Source organism: Gorilla gorilla, chromosome 9 (assembly GCF_029281585.2).
Source record: "Gorilla gorilla gorilla isolate KB3781 chromosome 9, NHGRI_mGorGor1-v2.1_pri, whole genome shotgun sequence".
In the NCBI taxonomy this organism is placed as follows: domain Eukaryota; kingdom Metazoa; phylum Chordata; class Mammalia; order Primates; family Hominidae; genus Gorilla; species Gorilla gorilla.
Window position 1 is genome coordinate 103680271 of NC_073233.2, and position 21512 is coordinate 103701782.

Here is a 21512-nt window from a genome sequence, read left to right on the forward strand (position 1 = left end):
CTGAATGGACAGACAGGAAAATAGTTTCTAATGTTTGGCCTAAACTTCTCTCATGTATCTGTTGTTTCAGGGTTTCATACTGGAAAAAGGGGGCAAAATGTAGATGAAGCTATGTAGGCTCAATAATGGTCCCCCAATATGTCCATGCCCGAACCCTTGGAACCAGTGAATACATCACCTTATATGACAATAGGGACTTTGCAGATGTGACTAGGTTAAGAACTCGAGATGGAAAAACTACGCTGTTTGTGCAGGTGGAGCCAATAATGTTCTCATAAGGTCCTTATGAGAGGGAACAGAGGGAGACACTCTGAGAAGGTATGATGACAGCAGCAGAGAGAGATTTGAGATGCTACAATTTGGGCTTTGAAGATAAAGGTCAATGAGCTCATAGAATGCAAGGAATGCAGCTCTAGAAGCTGGAAAAGGCAAGAAAACAGATTTTCCCCTACAGCCTCCAGAAAGAAGCAATCCTGCCGATACCTTGACTTTAGACCAGTAAACCTGATTTTGGACTTCTGGCCTCCAGAATCATAAAAGAATTAATTTTTGTTGTATTAAGGCACTAAGTTTGTGGGAATTTGTTACAGCAGCCATTGAAAACTAATACAAAGCCTTTGACAAGTTTTTTATTGTGAAATATTGGATCTAGAAAAAAGTACAAAATGTCAACAGTCAGATGTGTACAAGTACAGTATTTCAATAGTCTATACATGTGAACAGCTTAACAGGTTCACTGCAGAATGCATATTTAGACCAATATAATCTAAAAAGGACTGCAATATTCACAGGCTATTAATACATAAATAACTTGAGTCAAAATGACCCTTACTGGTAAATGCTAATTAATAGTGGAAAACAGGCTAAAAGCACAATACACCACACCATAGTATCTCCTTACAGGTCCACATTTAAAGAATATCAGTTTATTATGTCAAAACACTACAGAGATCCAGGACTGGGACTGAATTACTAATTTATACAATTGCAAAAAAATTTAAGTTATAAAATAAGGTCATGGAATAAAGAAGGGTATTTAATTAGGACTAAACACTGTGAAGCCCATGAAAGGGTTTTAGCCTTGGAATTTACAAAGCTAAATTGTTAGACTGTTAATGTTAGCTAACACTAAAACTGAATTACCTTCCATTTTAATGTTAGCTAATATTAATATTAAACTATTTTTAATTTTGATGTTAGCTAAGGGGAAGGACGAGGACAACTTTCTTTTGTAGTTTCTCCAACAAGGTGTAAAGAACTATCAAAAAGTAAAACCGTAACGACCACTGTGGACTGACAAATGGCTATGAAACAAGAATATAAAACATTACAAATTTCAAAGAAAGGTAGTAACTATCTTATGAATTTAGCAAATCCTGCAAACGTTAAAATCCACGTTAAGGCATTATCTATCATGGTTGAGAGTACTAAATTTAAGAAAATTATTACATGAAGATCCCATAAAAACAAACTGGTTTAGTTTACAAGATTCTAACTGAATCTTTTTCTATCACTTGAAAATTACCCTATATTATGCTTTCAAAATGGACAAAGATTTGGTATTCACTTTATAATGAACTATGAGAACAGTCTATTGAAACACGTCATGTTAAAAAAAAATTGTTTCAATCATGTGTTCTTAAGAAAGTCAATCTTTGATATAACATTCACAATCAATGCTTGTATAAAAACAAAACCTTTAAAACTTATAAATTTAGTAACAGTTTTACATGAAGCAAATTTATCTTTGCCCATAAATTATTAAGAGAAGCAACTCACTCTATACAGTGTATCTAGCAATACTTTAAAATCAAACTAAAACTCTGAACTGATAATAACTAGGAGATAAATTCCATTTCAGGCTGAAAACCGCTGGATCAGAATATAGTCAATAACTTCATATAACCTATCCCACCCTACCTTAACCTTTTATACACAATTTTAAAGACTTTAGGACAATTTACTTATAATGCCTGAATCTTATAGTAGATTCCAATTTATTCAAAGATTATCACAGATTGGATTAAAAAGATTATTTAATTTTTTTCAGATTTGCTTTAAATTTACAAATTACATTGTACATAAATATTAACTTAGATAACCACACATAGGGAAAGCAGATACATGGATCATTGCAGAAACATTAAAATTTTTAAAAAATTTTATAAAATATAAAGCAAAACATGTAACTCACACAATACTAATATGAAGCCACATGACATAAAAAATAAAATTACTCTTTAAGAAGCAACTTAAAATTAAATCTTTGGGGAACTATTTTGACATAATTAAATGAATTCAAAGACCAACAGCTTCCCTTATCACACAGAAACAAATCACAAAATTTTCTACAATCTATATGCATTATCAGTTAGTTCTAAATGTAATCTCAAACATTTTACTAGCAACTTTGATTTCCTTTTGAAATAGGCTTCTGTACATATGCATTTATATACAAACATTTATTAAACATGATTTTAAAACAAACTGTATGTACAAAAGATCAGCATTCCTATAAATAAAAACATTAGGTGGCAAAAAGGCACTTGTAAGTAAAAATCTACAGTAGTTTTTACAAAACAGAAACACATTTTACCTTAGATACTGTACAATAAACATTAATTCCTATACCAATAATGAAAATGCTAGGTTACTAATGTTAATGATGTAACTTTAAAAAACAAATTTACATATATCTGAAGTTCATTTAATAAAAGCACCGTGATTTTCTCCTAAATTCATGTTGATGCAAAGTAAAAACACAATTCCCAAAAAACCAGTGTTTGCCATTTTTCGAGTTTAAAAGTTTTTGTATTTCTAAATTGAAAACTGTTCGTCTGAAATTAGCATAGTGTAAAACAAAAACAAAACAAAAAAACCCTGCTGCTCTGACTTCTGAAACCATACCTACTCTATTATTGCATGTTGCGTTTCATAAAGAGCACTACTCATGCACTCCTTTACAACTGTTTAATACTATTGCTGGCAAAAAAGTTCCTGGATATCAAATAATTAAAAAGTTACTTCAAACCAGTTGAAGTTTTATTTGAATGTTTTACAACTTAAAAAATGCTGTATATCAATTACAAAAGTGAATAGGAAACACACCAATTCATTTGGTGTGCAAAAATATTTTTCTACTACACAGAATTTAAGGGCTTCACAGAATTTTTTTCCCCAAATTTACATTGTAAGAAGAAATGCTAAACAAATGACTTTCTCAAGGAGATGTTAGTATGCTTCCACTTTTGTCAAATTTTTTACCCTTTGATAATGCTGCGACCTGTTTGAGTAGTTCTCTGTTTTTGGCCTGTGGGAGACAAAAACATTCAAGATTAAAAATGTTTGAAATATTAAGTCATGCTGAAGAATACTACTTATTTAATACTGTTTTCATTTAAATAAATGTTTAACTAAAGCACTAACATTAAATGAAAGAGTTGACACCTTTACATTCATCTCTTTAAGGATGAACATGCAGAAGGAAAATTCTAGATTGGCTCATCAGCCCCCTTTGTATATGTCATTATTAATATAATTGTGTCCAAAGATGCACAATTGGTTACAAAAAAGGAAACAAAGTGAATCCACTTAAAAGAAGGTCCAAATTTTAATAGGGAAAAGGTGTTTGGCCCTTCATCTTAAAAACATGAAAACTATGAAAATAAGTTGTAATTTACAATTAATAAAATCAAAGAATGAATCAAGATTTGGGAGGAATATTTCCTGGCAAGCTGTATAAGGTCTTTCTTCTATGTTTACTCTCTTGTAGAACAAGCATAAGAGGTCATTTTTGCAAAAACTACTCAGAATTTGTTACTTTGCCAAATGCACCCAATGATATTCAATTTTTTTTAAAGCACCCATCAGAACCACTCATTATCTTGTTGTTCCTTTAATTACCAGTCATCTGACACTGATTTTAGTGTGGTTTGAGCAGTTCCACATCATCATTTCCTATCTCATGAAAGCTTGAATTTTTACAAAGATTCAAAATTTCATTTCATCATCTGACTTGAATTTCATTATTAAATGTCCATCCATCACTAGTTTAGTGAAGAGGAATGTGTAAGTACAGTGAATATTTTCACATTTTGACTGCCTTTGTCACCTTATTCAGTCTCTTAAATGTGGAAACTTAGATAGTAAGGATCCCTATATATACAAATACATTAATGATCAAGCATTTTTGTAGTTCGAGCCAAAATGGGGAAAGTGATGAAAATAGAGCACTGCCCTAAAATTAACACATTTAAAAAAGATATCCTCTGACTTATGTTTCAACACCATTTTCCTTCACATGTTCCAGGAATTTTTATTATATAGACAGACTTTTTTAACCTCAGTACTTCATATTTTATTCTAATTTTAGCTTTTTACGGGCAGATAACACTCTGCCTTCTCTGTATGCCATCTTAAAGTGGTTTCATGAAATAACCTTTTTCAAACTTTATTCTTCCATTCCCCCACCCTTCTTCTCCAATCACTCTTGCTAATTAACACCCATGACCTCTAAAATGCAAATATTCTCAGTACCATCTTATATGTGCAAATCAAATAATTTTTTATGTTCAGATGCATGATTAAAAGAACTTTCCTATTCAGTGGTTATTAATAACTAAGGTGGTAACGAAAAACTTCAATTTCACATTCAGTATCAATTTCAAATTTTGAGTCTGCAAATTTGACTCAAAAAGATCTCCACTAGATCTGTAAGTTATATTTATGTAAAAATGTTTATACTGATACAAAATAGTTAAAATGTGAATCTCCAAGTTCTTATCTCAATCATCAAGAAATAAAGTGTTTATAATTTTCATATTTTAAGTACAAAATACAATAATTTGAACATTAGGTCTTCAAAGCAATTTTTCCATTTAATGCTTTAGTAGCTAATTTCCAATTTGCTTTTAATATATTTATATCACTAATAAAGATATTTCTTAATAAATTACATAAGAGAAAAGTCTTTATGGTAAATAAATAACACAATTGTTAAGTACAAGTCCAAATTATTCTAATTTGAATACTTTAAAAATGAATTTTATAATGCCATTATTTCAATATATGTACATTTAAATTGTTTTATCCTAAAATTACTTCATTTTGCAGCCAGCCAAAAAAAAAAAAAAAAAAAAAATCAATGAAATTCTTTACAGACTCTTAAGAAAGCTAAGTTTTACAGTTTAGACATGTTGGTGCAAAGGAAAGAATATCAGGATTAAGAATTACATAGATCCTGCTTTAAATCCTGGCTTACTTACCAGCTACAAAACCTGGAGCATATTTTCTCATTTGTAACACACACTCCACAATCTGAACTCAAAATGAGTTGAAGGAACTTATCAAATATATAAAACACTTAGCCTAACACAGTTCCTGGTACACAGAAGGCACTCAAATGTTAGGTCCCTTTTCCTTTTAACCACTTACCTAATTAAGTGAATAAGAGTTTTTACTTGATATTCTTAGTATTTTCAATATTTGGGGTATTTTGGGGTGACATTTTGAACAATTTTTTCATGTGATGTTCAGTGTTTTGTCGTAGGTTTGGCAGTTAAAAATATTTTACTAGCTATTAGAGCAAGATCCATCTTGTGTCACAGGATTCAATTCCTTATTACATAAAGATTAAAAAAAAAATTACCGGTTTCCTCACCTCAGGAAAGAATCCTACTAGTATCACTGGTTGCTAAAGGAAGTGAGGTAAAAAGATGGCACTCAGCTATGACAGATTGTCTCTAGCCATAACACAAAAAAAATCAGGGAAGTGGCCTGATAGGAAGGATGAAATAGAAAACCTGAGGAACCTGAAGTGGTGGGAACTAGTGTAGAACAGGGAAAAGTATAGATAAACTGGAGTGAGAAGACAGAGATTTCTATGTCACTGCTTACTATGTGATCGCAGTTTCCTCTGTAAAATGGGCATATCACATAACCCAGTTTTTGCAACAAGTAAGACAGCATATGTAAAATCATGTCAAAATGTCCTATTTAAATATTAGTTACTTTTATACTACATGAAACTTCAATTACCAAGAGGAGGTAGGCCTAAGATATCTATCAGGCTAAGTCAAAGATGACCCCATGTATTTGCAACTATGATTTTAAAAGAGAAAAACCAAAACACAAACTGCTCTTTTGAACAGTGGGGAGCACTAAGTTAAAACATATCTAAGCACCTATTGCAGTTATTCTGTTATCTCATTCTGGATTTACTTCAGAGCTTTGGTTACATTACATTAAATCAAAGATCACCAGGTGGAAGATTTTGTTCCAGGTAATCATTCAGCATTAATAACTGAGTAAGAAAAACAGGAATAACATAAAATTAAAAATAATACTTGCTGGTGGATAAAAACATTGACTAATATATAAGAATCTGATATAAGATATGGGCAATCTCTCAGAACAGAGGGCTGATGGGCATTTCCATAAATCACCACTTAGTCAACAAATTATTTGAATGCCTACTATGTCCCAGGTTCTACATGAGGTTCCTTTTTCAACAGTCTTTGTAATAGTATGATAGGGATTAAGACCAGACAATCTGTACCTCGAATTTGAGCAAGTTCCTAAATCCTACTAATTTAAGCTACTTGCAAAGAAGTATGAATAATACGAAACCAAAAGAAATAGCAAATATCCTTTGGTGTTACAGTGTGAAAAAAAAAAAACAAAATGAAACAGGACAGTATTAACTCTTTCCTTCTGAAGCTGTACTCTCCCAAGTCTGAAGTCTGTGTGCTGCCATCTTCCACTAACATTTAAAACTTCTTACACCTTAAAAATTTTGTTACTAAAGATTAAGTTTACAAATGTGAGACTGTATAAATCAAAGAGAACATGTAATTAACTTAGTGTGGTCTGATTTCTAAATTTATGAAACCTAGATAAGAAGAAGCTTAATATGGTAGCATTCCGTATCCATGTTGGATGTTCACCATCTCTGCATGCCAGACATCAGATTATTACTGTGGTGACTCTTGACTTCACCATTCAGTTGTTCTGTATACTTAAAATGCTACTTTGCAGTACTCTGAGGTTTGGGTGGATCACTACCTGTTAGCATTTAGCAGAACCCTATTTGGCACTTTGCAAACCACTGTACACAGGTTAAGTAAACTCTCTTGCTTTGCATACATTTTTGCTACTCGAGGTCCTTAAGAATTGGTTTTATACACCCATCTCCTTTCCCATTATCTCGAAGGAAATATTAATGTGAAGAATGATTGCTACTGAAGACCTGCTTTTCACCTTAGTTTCATTAATCTGATTTTTAATTTTTTGCTATAAGCCCAATAATTAATTGAACACACTCCAATGATACCCTCCTCCAAAAACTCCATTTGAAGTTTAGGCAAAAGTTTTCAAGATTAAAGTACTGAATCCCCCTTTCAAGTAATTTCAAACAATAACTTCTAATGAGATCAAGATTAAAAATGATTATAAAGTCAAAATCAAAACTGAAATGCACCAACTATGTACAAAATAGGGCTACCAATAACAATCTAAGTCAATGAATGCTATTACTCAAGTTTAGCCGTTCTTGCCTATCATTTTACATAAATGATGGTAGTTACCTGAAGTTGTTCCACAGTTTCTTTGTGGGCTTTTTCCATACTGTTCATTTTTGTTCTCAAATTTGACTCTTGGTACTGAAAGTCTGCCTTTAGTTCAGTTAACTGAGAGATTAAAGAAAAAATATATGTATATATTTGCACACATACACACACACACCATTTTAAATAACTTTCACAATAAACTCACATTTCATTACAAAAGTGGAAGACGTTAACTGCACTTTCCTGAATTGTACAAGCTATCTAAAATTTGTTTTGTGAAATGATGAAGTCTATCTGCTTTACAATAGTACAATTTTAATGTTAATACCTGACCATCAGTAAAACTTCTCAGTTTTCTTTTTTTCCTAAACATGGCTCGACTGGAAATAGAGTTTGGCAACTGGTATGCCAACGAAAAAAGCTTAACGGCTAATAACTGGGAAAATGCCTCATTTAAAAATGTACTTCAATAATAGTAAAAACAACATAAACATTTAAACTAGCTTATGGGTAAAATAATCTTTCAATGCTTAAAGAAAGAAATTTCACACTGGGTAATATAAAAAGGAATGGTCTTTTCAGCCAAAAGCTACACTGTTTTCATTTTTTAATTTATGTCCAGGATTATGTACACAATACCACCTAACACTTGAGGTAAAAACAGAGAACAAAGCACAGAAATACAACTAACACAGAATGAGAAAGGAAAGGTTACTATAAAATTTGGGCTAAATTAGACAAATACAAGAAAAAAATCAGTGCTTTGAGGAAGAAGGCTACATGATAATTTTTCATAAATGACATACCTAACAGTATAATATCTCATGACTTCAAACTAAATAAGTTATTATGTAATTTCACTATTAGAACCATGCAGAGGCAACTCCAGGTTATTTTTTAATGTTTTTCATTATGCCAGCTTTAAAGGTTTACACATTCTCCTTTGTAATTACCCAGTATCTAATAAACTGAAAGACATACAACAGCAAAAACAGAGAAAATCATGGAGTCTTATAGTCTTATTAAAAAAAAAAAAAACCCTTGCTTTTGTCAAATTCAAAGTATAACTAAGTTCTCTCTCTCTAACTTTCTCTATTCACAAAAGATTTTCTGTTCTGAAATGCCAACTTACACCAGATCAGCTAAGACAATTACTCTATTCACTACACTGTGAGTTGCCTCCTCACTATGAACTTCTGGAAAATAAGAATTATGTCTTATTTATTCATCTTTGTATCCTCATGATCTAGTTCAGTGTCTGGCTCTAGAAATCATTAAATAACTTTGTGAAATCAATTCAGTAAAATAACTTCGTCGTCTTAGATTTATAAGAAAAAGTTGCAAATGTATAGTTATTTTAGGTTTACAATTAGGATTTTCCTTACAACAATGCTAATTTCAATCCCCATTAGTGTTTTGATTTTTTTAAAGAGGAACACTAACAAAAGCAGAAAACTTCAATTAACTGCACAATACAAAGACAGTACCTCTTATGCTAGAGAGGAAAGAAAAATCTAGCAGTCAGTATTCTATAACTGATTACTACTTGGTTTTGAAATCATTGCTATTTTGCAGTAAAGTTGGCATTTTATTCAACTTTTCTCAAGGCTAATGCAGATATACCTGGCCTGTCTCTAAAACTTTGTACACAGGACAAATTTCCATAAAGGCTCATTAATTTAAAAAATGCTGTCAATCAAAAAGAACCATAAGACAAAGACACCCGTAACTATCCTATTTTTATTTTATATGTCACTCCTAATTTTCATATACTAAATTTGCTTAAAGTAAGCTACAAATGTATTAAAATAAATTAAGCCCACTAACCATCAAGGTGTGGCAAAATGTATCAAAAATTATTGAATGCCAGAAGTAAAAGCCAACTCAGCACAGACTCAGAGATGGATATAAGTCATATATGTATTCATATTAAGGTCTTATTCTTTTAAAAGAAATGATTTTAGTGTTCTCCTACTGTATAATACATTTGATACAGGTCAAACTACATTGTCTGGGACCATAAAACAAGTACAAAAGATGATCAAACAGTAATAGCCCCTATGGGCACTTATACATACCAGGAGCTATAATAAATACTTTGCATTTTCATTAATCATCACAACCATCACTTCAGATAATATTAATGCTCTCATTTAAATGAGAAAACTGAGGTCCAAAGAAGTACACATTCTGCTTTAGGTCACACAGAAAATGTTAGAACTAGGATTTGAATCCAAGTATGGCTAAATTACTTCAAAACTGTTTCCTGTTCCATGCCTGTCCACTATTATGCCATCCTGATTTCATAGCACAAGACCTTAAATCCTTCTACAATTCTGTTAATATTCCTCTTTTCACTAAATGAACAACGTATTTTAATATTCCTCTTCATTTAACTGAAGAAGTCCCAATAAGTACACTTACTTCCTACACAATGAGCTTTTAGACATCTATTGCTAATTACTGACTACTACAGGAAATTCCCATACCATTACTTTTCAGCAGTATTTTGATCTGGATTGATATAAATATATGAATGTTATATCAAAGACTGTTCAAACTACGTTCTTAAAAAAGTTTATGAAATATTCCATTTACATCTCATTTTTAATTAGGTATTAGACCTATTTTTAAATTACATGCTTACTGAAAATTAAAGTTTGGAAATTACTATCCTAATTAAGCCTCAGTTAATTCTTAGAACTAAAATTCCGAAAGACCATTTTTACCCATCTTCATTAGATGGCTTTGGGGGGGCTTTTGTAATTTGTCTTATAAAAATCATGCACAACAAACACTACCAAATTATTAAAGGAAGTCGAATAAAATTTGCGATTATCAAGCAACAGTCAACACATAACTCTTACCAGGCTTCAATGAACCATGTTCTTACCTTTTTATCTTTTTCTAAAATGGTCTGGTCTCTCTGCTGTAAGAGACGCTTAAGTGACATCACTTCTTCTTTCAGTTGACTTATAAGGACAAAATTGTCTGTTCCCCCACTATCTGCTGACTGATTTATAGAGCTACTAAAAAGAAAAAAGTAAAACACAGTTAAATGAAGTAGAAGGAAAATTAGCAGGTGTTCAAATTGCATAAATTAGACAATTCCACAAACATCCTTAAGGCTAATGCAAAAAAATATGTACCTGACAGAAATGGATGCAACTGGCAAATTACCTTACTAATGGCACACATTACATACACCTGCAGAAATATAATTCAGTATTAGCTTTAAGGGGGTCAATACTTCTAGTGTAAAGCAATAGGCAGCCAATTTGTACAGTAACATCAGCAAACTTTTGGCTAATGAACTAAAACAAAGTAACGCTCATAATATTTTTAATCTAAAAACATTTTCTAAGCAGGTCAATTTAAAATATCACAATTAGATTTGTGTTTCACTGAAGAATAAAGATAAAAATAATGTTCTCCATTCAAACTTGTTTCTTCAAAACCCAAATTTATTTCCCAAATAGAACAACATAGTTCAGTGCCACTTTCTTATTGCCAAAATTAAGCTAAAAATTTTAAACTAATTTATGTTTATTCTTCTAGGTGACTCAAGTCAATGTAGAAAATACATGTTTCTATTTTTTTATCTAGTAATAACTGGTATTCAACCATAACTATTCAACTAAGTTGAATTTTCATAACACTAAAAGAATTCATTTTTACCTATCTCCATTAGATGGCTTAGATTCCAATTTGGGCTTTTTCTTTGGAGTTTCATTCTGAATTGTTGCAGAGGATTTATGGCTGAAACCAAACATTAATAAGAATAGTTAGAGTAAAAAGGACAGAGAAACCAAATGATAAGTTATTCATCTTCCCCTAAAATATTACTGAAAATATTGATTTTGGTAAGGCTTAAGTAACAAAGTTGAAGGGATATCACATTTATAAATATACATTTCAAAATACTTCAGAAAATACAACAATGTATTTACCTCTGTTTCCACAGTCCCTGCTCTTGTTCTGGACTTAGATTGCTGATTCTGAAAAATACACAAATGACATCTAATAATGACATTTATTTATTTAATACATCTAAATTTAACATTCTTTCTCAATGGATACAAATTTTATGTTTATAATATTTTCTTCAGAGAAAGGTATATTTAAGTTTTCAGACTAAGCTAATACATATTGAATAAATCACATTCTGATGAGATAATTTTAATAAAATGACTACTAACCATCTCAAGTTCTTCAAGAATTCTTTTTAATCAGGATCTCCACAGTTCAATTTAATATCATACAAAGGGTGGGTTACACAAGTAGTTTTCGTGCTTGTGTCTAGGTATCACTGTACTTTGGCTGCCCTTACTATTTCAGACACAAAATTTGTATCTTTAAAGTTAAGGCTTTCCTAATAATCTGAAGTAGAGATTCTTCTTTTGGAGTAACTCAAGTTGCTCAGAATAGTATATCAATTTAAATGGGGAAATACATTGATTTCTTTGATTCTTTCCTAGTTTTCTTAAGAATCCTCTCCAAAGTCCGTAGATCTCTCTTTAGTTAGTATTCTGGAGAAGTTACGCTGAAACTATTGAGAAATTTCATAGTAACAAATTATTTCACTTTTACTCATAATTAATACTGTAATACTCCTTTTCTATTTTACCCTAATACTAATAATCACTTTATAATCATCATGAATCCTTCATTTTTTTCCTCCTAAACTTGCATATCAGTCAATGCTTCACTAACCCTAGCTTATTCACTCAGCATGTAAAGAGCATCTCCTATGAACCAGATGTCATGTATTTATACCATTTAGAAGATGTTAGAATACCTGAGCTGTGACCTTATGCAAATTACTTAACATCCCCAGCCTTGGTTCCCTCATATGTAATACATACCTTATACTGACATGAGCATTAAATGAGTTATATATGTAAAAGCACTTAGTACAGTGCTAGCATATACAAAATAGACATATATATATCTATATCTATATATATATATATATACATGTTTACTTGTGTCTAAAATTTACTATTGGTTCAGCTGTAGAAGTTTTTTAAGCAAAAGAAAAAAACAGACCTTAAGACTCAGCTGTAAACAAGTACCAAGTTGGGAAAAAAATGTTAATAGCAATAATACCATCAAGTGAGTTATTCTTACTTGTGAATGAATGGAAATCCTATTGAGGAATGCAGTTGTCCTTTTTTTTTCCCCACAAATTTCATTATAAGCCTAACAAGCCATACATGAACTAATAGCACTAACCATATCTCAAAGTTAAGAATAATCACATTAATATGACCGACAGAAACACCTGGAATTCCCATCTTAGCTTTCTGAGGGTTGTCCATTCCTAGATTCAGACCCACCTTAGTGCCACCTGGCAACCACATCCCCTACCCCTGCCGATCACTATCTATCACAATATGAATGCTCCTCATTTTCATTCTGATCTATTGAACTTAAGATAGGACCCTACAAAGTAACTGTTCATCAAATGGTCAACAGCCATCAAATAGAAAATAGTGTTTGTATTTCATAAGTAACCAGAAGTAAAAAAATTGAAGACTTTCATTTTCAATACTGTTCTCTTTCCCTTTATTTTTGAAACCTGTCATTCTTTCAAAAAATTAAGTTGCTGTCACATACTTTAGTCTTCACAAACATAACCTGATTGTGTCCTTTTACATCATGCTAAGACAAATTTATCTGTAAAGAATAGGGAAAGGAGACATTTTGGGAGTCTTAGAAGTAGGTCTGACATATGCTATTATGGTATATAGTCATTTTGTCATATTTTTTCTTAAAGCAAGAAGCAAAAACAAGGTAGACTTATATTATTTTGCTTCTTGAAATACTCTGATATAAAGATCACAAGGTTTCTTCAAAACAGCCAGAAGAGAAGACACTGCATTGTAGTCTACCACTGCCACATTTAGAAAACACAACAACATGGTAGAATTAAACATCACTAACCTCAACGTAACCTCATAATCTAATAGGTGATTGGATACAGTTTAGAACAAATCTTACTAATTAGACAGAACTACATTACATTCTAAAAATACTGCATGTGTTCCAAAATGAGGTGGGCATCAGTTTTTTGTAAATTCTGTTTTAAATAACTATCTGAAACTTTAAAGACTCACAGAAAAATTTAAGAACAATAAATTCTTCTGAAAATGGGCGTGCCATATGTCCATTTTTTCCATTTTAATTTGTGTTTATCAGTTTAATTTGTATTTTCATGTTCTTGACTTTTCCATGAAGACTAAAATTGCATTTTAAAAAATCTTTATACCACACACATCAAGGGTTAAGGTACTACTACTACATAACTCCCCCCACAGGTCACTTTAAAAATCAAGTACAGCTGACCCTTGAACAACCCAGGTTTGAAATGTATGGGACCACCTATAGGAGAATTTTTTTTTTCCAACCAAATACGGATCAAAAATACGGTATTTGGAGGATGTGAAACCTGCATATATAGAAGGCCAACTTTTCCTATAGGCAGGTTCCACAGGGCCAATTGCAGAACTGGAGTATATGCAAATTTTGGTCTATGAGGGGGTTCTAGAACCAATCCCTCAAGCATACTGAGGGAAAACTACAGTTGTCTGTATTTAAGTAGAGTTCCTAAATATATGTTTGAAAAAAACACAAAGTATCATTAGTTAAAAATATTGCTTATATTTTGGGGACCACAAAGATCAGAAATGCTTCTATCATAGTAACAAATTATAGTATTAAAATATGTTCTCCAAACCCAGTCATTGGTTTGTTTCGATTTGTTTTTACTAAAACAAATTGACAACTAAGATAAATATAATTTTTCAAATAAAACCTTAACAATTATTTAAACAAAAAAAGAATACTGAGGCTTTTGATAAGTTATTTAAGTGTTAATTAACTGACGTACTTGTATTTTGACTTCACATGGTTATAATTTTATAGATTTTCCTAAATATCTTATCTGTATTATGGTAAACAGCTAAACATACTTCATGTATATAACATTCCACACTGAATAAAATGGAGACACAGCCTTAGACACTCAAGATGCTTACTGTGTACAATGGAAACTAGACTAGCACACAGTCAATATTTGCAAGACGTAAACATCAATAAACGGCATTAAAATGCAAGGAAGAGTTTTAGAAAATATGATTTCAAAGTACTTACTTGTGATGGCTACTGCTGTGACGATGGTGATGGTGATGATGGTGGTGATGATGTTTTGGATGATGCTGGTCTTTCTCAGTAAGAGATGAAGAAGATGAATTTGAATGTGAAGATCCCAGGCTCTTCCTTTGTTCTTTCGTCTTCTGTAAAACTCTTTTGTACGATAAAGTACAGAGCCAGCATAATAACTTTCCATCAACCTTTTAAGAAAATGTGTTACATTAAATGTACCCATATAAACTGGCTGTAAACGAAACCAGGTAAGATAAACCACTCAACTTCCACCTATATTCCACATGTAACATGCGCAAATGCATGTATGCACATTTCACGGATTTTCTGCAAAACAGAAATAAAATTGGACTTTTCTGAAACTTGGGAAAATACTCGTTAGGAGAATTATAAAACTGATGAGGATGACATCAGTTTTGAGGAATTTTTAATTTGAAGAAAAAGAAAATGTTACCTTTTTTCTTATTCCAGGAGAATAAATAAGCATAAACTGACTGATATACTTCCAAGAAATATAGCCTGAATTCTTATATCGCTGTGTCATTACTAATAATTTTTCACTACAGTAAGTACTGTAAATTTACAGAAAAACAGAAGCATCTTAATGACACACACAGTTGCCTCTCATTATTCTTGCATTTCGTATTCGTGTATTTGCCTACCTAGTAAAATATATCTGCAACCCAAAAATCATGACTTGTAGCACTTTTGTGGCCACTGCACACATACACAAGAGTGGTGAAAAATCTGTGCCACCCAATAGCACACATTCCCAGCTGAGTGGAACAAGGTGATGCTCTGCCTCATTTATTTCACCTCTCAGACAAGTATCCTTTTCACAGTCTATTTAGTGCCATGTTTTTGAAGTTTTTATAGTCCCAAAGAGTACTGCCAAAGTGCTGTATAGTGTTCCTAGGCTCAAGAAGGTTGTAATGTGAAATGGCAAAGACATGGAATCAACCTAAATGCCCATCATTAGTAGACTGGATAAAGAAAACATGGTACGTATATACCATGGAATACTATGCAGCTATAGGTAAGAACAAGATCATGTCCCTTCCAGGAATATGGATGGAGCTGGAGGCCATTAACCTTAGCAAACTGACAAAAGAACAGAAAACCAAATCCTGCATGTTCTTACTTATGAGCAGGAACTAAATGATGAAAACACATGGACACACTGAGGGGAATAACACACATTAGGGCCTATCAGATGGTGGAGGGTAGAAGAGGGAAAGGATCAGGAAAAATAACTAATAGGTATTAGGGTTAATACCTGGGTGATGAAATAATCTGTGCAACAAACCTCCATGACACAAGTTTACCTATACAATAAATGTGCACATGTACCACTGAACTTAAAAAAAAAGGAAAGCTACGAAGGCTGTGATGCGTCTTAAAGAGAAAATATGTGTGTTACATAAGTTATGTTCAGGCACTCTTAGCGCTGTTGGCCATGAGTGCAATTAATCGACAGTATCTGTGTGTGTGTGTGTGTATATATATATATTTATACACACACACACACACACACGCACACACATATTTTTTATTTTTTTTTTTGAGACGGAGTCTCTGTCGCCCAGGCTGGAGTGCAGTGGTGCAATCTTGGCTCACTGCAAGCTCCGCCTCCCGGGTTCACGCCATTCTCCTGCCTCAGCCTCCTGAGTAGCTGGGACTATAGGCGCCTGCCACCATGCCCAGCTAATTTTTTGTATTTTTAGTAGAAACAGAGTTTCACCGTGTTAGCCAGGATGGTCTCGATCTCCTAACCTCATGATCCACCCACCTCAGCCTCCCAAAGTGCTGGGATTACAAGCATGAGCTACCATGCCTGGCCAATCGACAGTATACATTAAATGAGATATCTTCAAACAGGAACACAAACAAAATAAGGTTATATATTGATCAACTGACCAACATGTTATTACTGGAAATGTGAACTTAATCCTATATTTCTCTTGGGCAATGCTTCAATACAGTACTCCCCTATCTACAGTTTTAGTTACCCATAGTCAACCTTAGTCTAAAAATATTACATACGATACACTATTCTAAGGAATAAAGACCACATTCACATAACTGTAACTAGGGTATGCTAATATAATTGTTCTATTTTGTTATTATTTTTATTAGTCTCTCGTTATACCTAATTTAAAAACTACACTTTATCATAGGCACGTATGTACAGGAGAAAACACAGTAAGGTTCATTACTATCCCCAGTTTCAGGCATCCACTGGTCTTAGAAGGTATCTCCCATGGATAAGGTGGGTACTACCGTATTCACTGTTCTGTGGGAACTTTAAAGAACTACCACAAATAATGAGAATCAATCGTACCTGTGTCAAAGAAGAGACTTTCCAAAAGTACTGACTAAACCTCTAAAAATAAAACCAAGTTTTTATCTTCTGTTTGTTCACATGTATTCCATCCATAGTATTCCATGATGTTTATGTACCAGACATGCTGGAGAGCATGTCTTATAATGGGGTATGTACATTGCTGTGGGGAGACCTGAGGAAGCCCCTCAAAGAGGTAGTCATTCTCCAAATCAACTAAAATTGATAGGCAACAGGAGGCCTGTGTGAATGCTGATCGGCAAAGGAATTAGCACATGAACACATATACTTATTACATTAAGTCACTGCAGGTAGACAAAAACAAACAACAGTTTCAAATATGAGCCTTTATCAAAAGGCACAAGAGTAACTGAATTTTATGTGCCAATGTGCCATCAGGTATTTTTTTCACACCAGTGATATCAAGTAACCAGCAAAAGGGTAAAGTAAAAGGAGTTATTTAAGCAATTAGTTAAATCTCCTGAATCAAATGTGGGATAGCCAACTAGTACAGAATAGCCACCATAGAATATTTTTTAAAGTATAGTACATGAATCTATGTATCATGCAAACAAAGAGAAAACTCACTATTCCTGCACTTTCATCTAACTACTTGCTTTCATGGACCTAAAGAATAGATCCTGTCTCAGTAGTGTATTAATTATAATTTCCAACTTGTTTGGCATTTTATTTAATTTCCAGAAGACGTCATAACATAAATAAAGCATACCTTTCTTCTTCCTTCCTCCTTCCGATCAAAAGCACATTGCTGTTTGCACTGTTCACAGGTCTGAGGTGGTCCATACTTTTTTTCTGAATTTGTGCAACGCTGACACTTGGTACCAATAAATGCTGCAATTATGTTACAGTACTGACAAGGCTTGGGCTGAAAAACATACACATTTTGAGACTTTTAAAAACATTAAATATTTGCTGCATAGCATATACCCAGTATTGTAGACATATTTCTGGAATTAAGAAAACTCAGGTAAAAAATTTGTTTTCTGTCAAGTTTGTTGCCCTGTCACATGCAATAACTTTTATACTATATTTCTATGCATTCAACTAATATTTATTTCTAGTTATGTAACTATTACTCTAAGATCATGAGAAATAGATTTGTGATTTGCATAGTCTGTTAAATACAAAAACTACACATAAAAAAGGTTTTAAAGAGCGAAAATAAAGGTACACATGTAGAGAAGTCTCATGAATCAAGAATTTGAGGAAATGTCCTTCTACTAATATCCTAGTTAGCTTAATGACCATATCATTTATTTAGAAAATGTTAACTTTTCATCACATATAGGTACAAATCATATAAGGAATATATACTGTGAGTTTTCAACTTTAAAAAAATGGGAACAAGCATATTCAACATAAACTATAAAAACATACCTTGATTTTCTTTGATATTCAAAAGATGATTCAGGACAGTTTAGGGCGTTAAAGTTAGCATTTTTGACCAATAATAAATAACATTGGTATAATATACCTATAATGATTGTAGTATATATATAAGACAATTTGTACTAGGATTGGGTCATGACTTCTGTGAATAAATATCTTAATTGTGCTGTTTTATAAAAATAGTTCTGAGGAGGCTGTTCTGAAGTGGGCTAAAGTCTGATGATGCAAACTTTATGGATAAGTTCTCCATAACCAAGAATTTGCTATAGTTGAATCTTTAAAGAATAGCTTCACAAATTTCACACTGGATTCAATACATGTAAAACAGGTATATAATTTGACTGTTTTTAAATGTTATCACCTTTCCATCAAAATATCTATAGAAAATGTCTTTCATAAAATATGGTATGTTTAAATATCTAAGAGCATAGCAGTACTTTTTTTTTTTTTGAGACGCAGTCTCGCTCTGTCCCCCAGGCTGGAGTGCAGTGGCAGGATCTCACCTCACTGCAAACTCTGCCTCCTGAGTTCACGCCATTCTCCTGCCTCAGCCTCTGGAGTAGCTGGGACTACAGGCGCCCACCACCATGCCCGGCTCATTTTTTTTTTTTTTTTTGTATTTTTAGTAGACACGGGGTTTCACCGTGTTAGCCAGGATGGTCTCCATCTCCTGATCTTGTGATCTGCCCGCCTCGGCCTTCCAAAGTGCTGGGATTACAAGCGTGAGCCACTGCGCCCAGCCAGCAGTACGTATTTTTTAAAAAGGTCCAGCTTTATGAAAAATATTAACTGGTAACAATGACATGAAAACATAAGACATACTTACCGTCCCAAATTGCTTCACATTTTGAGCACACTTCTTACAAATTGTGTTAGTTTTGCTGAAAAATAAATTGTATATAGATGATGTTTATGTAGCTTTCTAAAGTAATTAGCACAATGTCAAAATAAAATGAGTCAAAGATTTGTAGTACTTAAAACTTTAATATGGACCACGGATTTTTTTCAAATATACAAGGATATTTTCAGAATTTTTAACCCAAATTAACTTATGACAAATGTTTTTATACATTTTTATTGTGTATTTCTTTTTGTAAATAAAACATCTTAATGTTTCCTATATAGCTCCAAAATCTTCACACTTGACACTATTACTGCACAGCATTACAATACCAGTGCCTACCTAACCTTCCACTTGGCTACTGTCCAACATTATAATGCCCACACCTATTTATGAAGAAATTATTTGTTCTTTTCTGAGGCTACTTTCTGTATATACTCTCAGAGTGGAACTGTTAAAAATGTTACATACTACTCCACTTCCATGTAACAAATTATTAGATTTTCACCTTGGAAGGCAGTTGGTAACACTACAGACCTTTCCTCAGGTCCATTAAGGCTTTACCATTTTTTTTTAGTTTAACGTAACTGTTTACATTTGCATTTTCATTAGCAAGGCTGTACACTTTCCATGTAGTAATTTATTCTTTCTCTCATATAAAGTCTAACTGTAAATTAACCACCACTGGTTTTTTTGGCAACATTCTCTCTCTCACCATGTATAAAAGGTTTACAACTTAAAATTTCTGGTGCTAAACCATTTTTTAAAAATACTTTCATAAAAATATGGGATTACAACCCCCAAGTATTCCATACAGACAACACTTGTCTTTAACAGTCAAAAACTGTTCAGTATACAAACCTCTCTTGTTGAAATTCTGATCTGCAGTAAGTACATTTTACAATAGGATGTGCAATCCGACATTCCTGTAATAAGACAATACATTAGTCAGTATCTTTCTGAAAGTCCCAAATCTCACTTTTCTGGTAGAAAACTGTTTACCCAACCTAGTGAAATGTCTAAAACATTTATAAAACCTGGCCCCAACGTAAAGAACTGGATGCTTTATCATATAAGTGGCCAATCACAATATAATTCCTTAGGGAAGGCACAGGTGTCTTTGTCTTTAGTAGACGTGGGGGTATATTACAGACAAATCAAGAAAGCTGTCAGGGCCGATTTCAAGGATTGGTTAAATGTGAAACTACTTATTATTTTGCACCGTTGCTCACAGACAGCATCCAGGCTTTAATGGGATGGGAGGAGCTCCAAATCAGAGCATTCTGTTCCCAAACCAGTCGCTTCGCTTTCCTGGACAGGGAAGAAGGATGCCATCAGCTTTGCGGCTTCGGGTTCCTAGCAAGAAAGTGCAAAAACCGTCCCCTGCCTCCTGGTGGAAGAAGAGGACAGACCAGGCAGAAAACCGAGATGAAAACATCTCCACCCCTGGGTCTCTGCGGCATAGACAGGTGGCTGCCTCACTCAACCCCACCCCTGAGACCCCCAGACGCTGACGGGGCCCGGCACCCTCCTGGGCCGCCTGGAAAAGGGCACGATTCTGCCTCCCTTTCAGGGTCCGTTCCCAGCTAATGTTCAAGCCCCCAGAAAAAGGGGTCCCCGAGTGGGGAGGCGAGGGCTCCAGACTCCCAAACCCCTGAGGCGCCGGCGAAGAGAGAGGGGCTGCAGTGCAGCGGCTACCCGGCCCCCTCCGGCTACGGCCGAGCACACCCATCCCGCCCGCCTCCCGGAGCCCACGGACCTTGCAGAGCTGCTGGCCCTGGGAGAGCTCCTCGAAGGGATAACGCTGGGTACACTTGGTGCAGGCGTACAGGGCCGAGGCCGCCATCCTGCTCCTCAGTCTCCTCCTCCGCCGCCGCCCGCTCCGAGGCGGGGCCCTACGGAGAACCCGAGAGCCGCCGCCGCCGCCCGGGCCGCGGGCTCCTCCTCCTCCCCCTCCCCCTGCCTCGCGCCCACCAGGGCCTCGCCGCGAGAGCCCAGGGCCCCGCGGACGACGCCACCGTCTCCCTCCGCCTCCACTTCCGCCCCAGCCCACCCAGTGACGCCGTGCCAGCCGCTCCCGCTTAGGCCCCGATAGCGGCGGAGGGAGACGAAGCGGGTAGGGGGTTGCTGTTTAGCTGCGCGGCCGCGGATCCGCTTCCTTCTCGGCCTCCCTTTCCCATCCCTGATT

The 21512-nt window shown here is 34.2% G+C and overlaps 1 protein-coding gene across 3 annotated transcripts; it reads right to left on the minus strand.

Annotated features, from left to right (window-relative positions):
* Positions 1-613: 613 nt before the first annotated feature.
* Positions 614-21198, minus strand: FAM76B (family with sequence similarity 76 member B). Of its 3 annotated transcripts, none has more exons than XM_055356122.2 (10): positions 21084-21198; positions 20186-20250; positions 19310-19364; positions 17804-17959; positions 14721-14920; positions 11516-11563; positions 11244-11324; positions 10459-10591; positions 7584-7685; positions 614-3310 (listed from the first exon to the last, which is right to left on the minus strand). In XM_055356122.2, the coding sequence occupies exons 1-10, from the start codon at positions 21168-21170 to the stop codon at positions 3221-3223; spliced, it is 1017 nt and encodes a 338-aa protein (XP_055212097.1). In that variant the 5' UTR covers positions 21171-21198; the 3' UTR covers positions 614-3220. The 3 variants fall into 3 exon arrangements, with proteins under 3 accessions (XP_055212097.1, XP_004052048.1, XP_018892435.3); XM_004052000.5 differs by having other exon boundaries at positions 10459-10594; XM_019036890.4 differs by lacking the exon at positions 21084-21198 and adding an exon at positions 20557-20675 and having other exon boundaries at positions 10459-10594.
* Between the last annotated feature and the right edge of the window lie 314 nt (positions 21199-21512).

Coding starts and splice junctions, on each gene's coding strand:
- FAM76B (XM_004052000.5), bottom strand. CDS start 21,170: ATGGCGGCCTCGGCCCTGTACGCCTGCACCAAGTGTACCCAGCGTTAT. Junction 19,365..20,185: donor TCAGAATTTCAACAAGAGAG/GTTTGTATACTG, acceptor TTTATTTTTCAG/CAAAACTAACACAATTTGTA. Junction 7,686..10,458: donor TTTTAGAAAAAGATAAAAAG/GTAAGAACATGG, acceptor TTAATCTCTCAG/TTAACTGAACTAAAGGCAGA.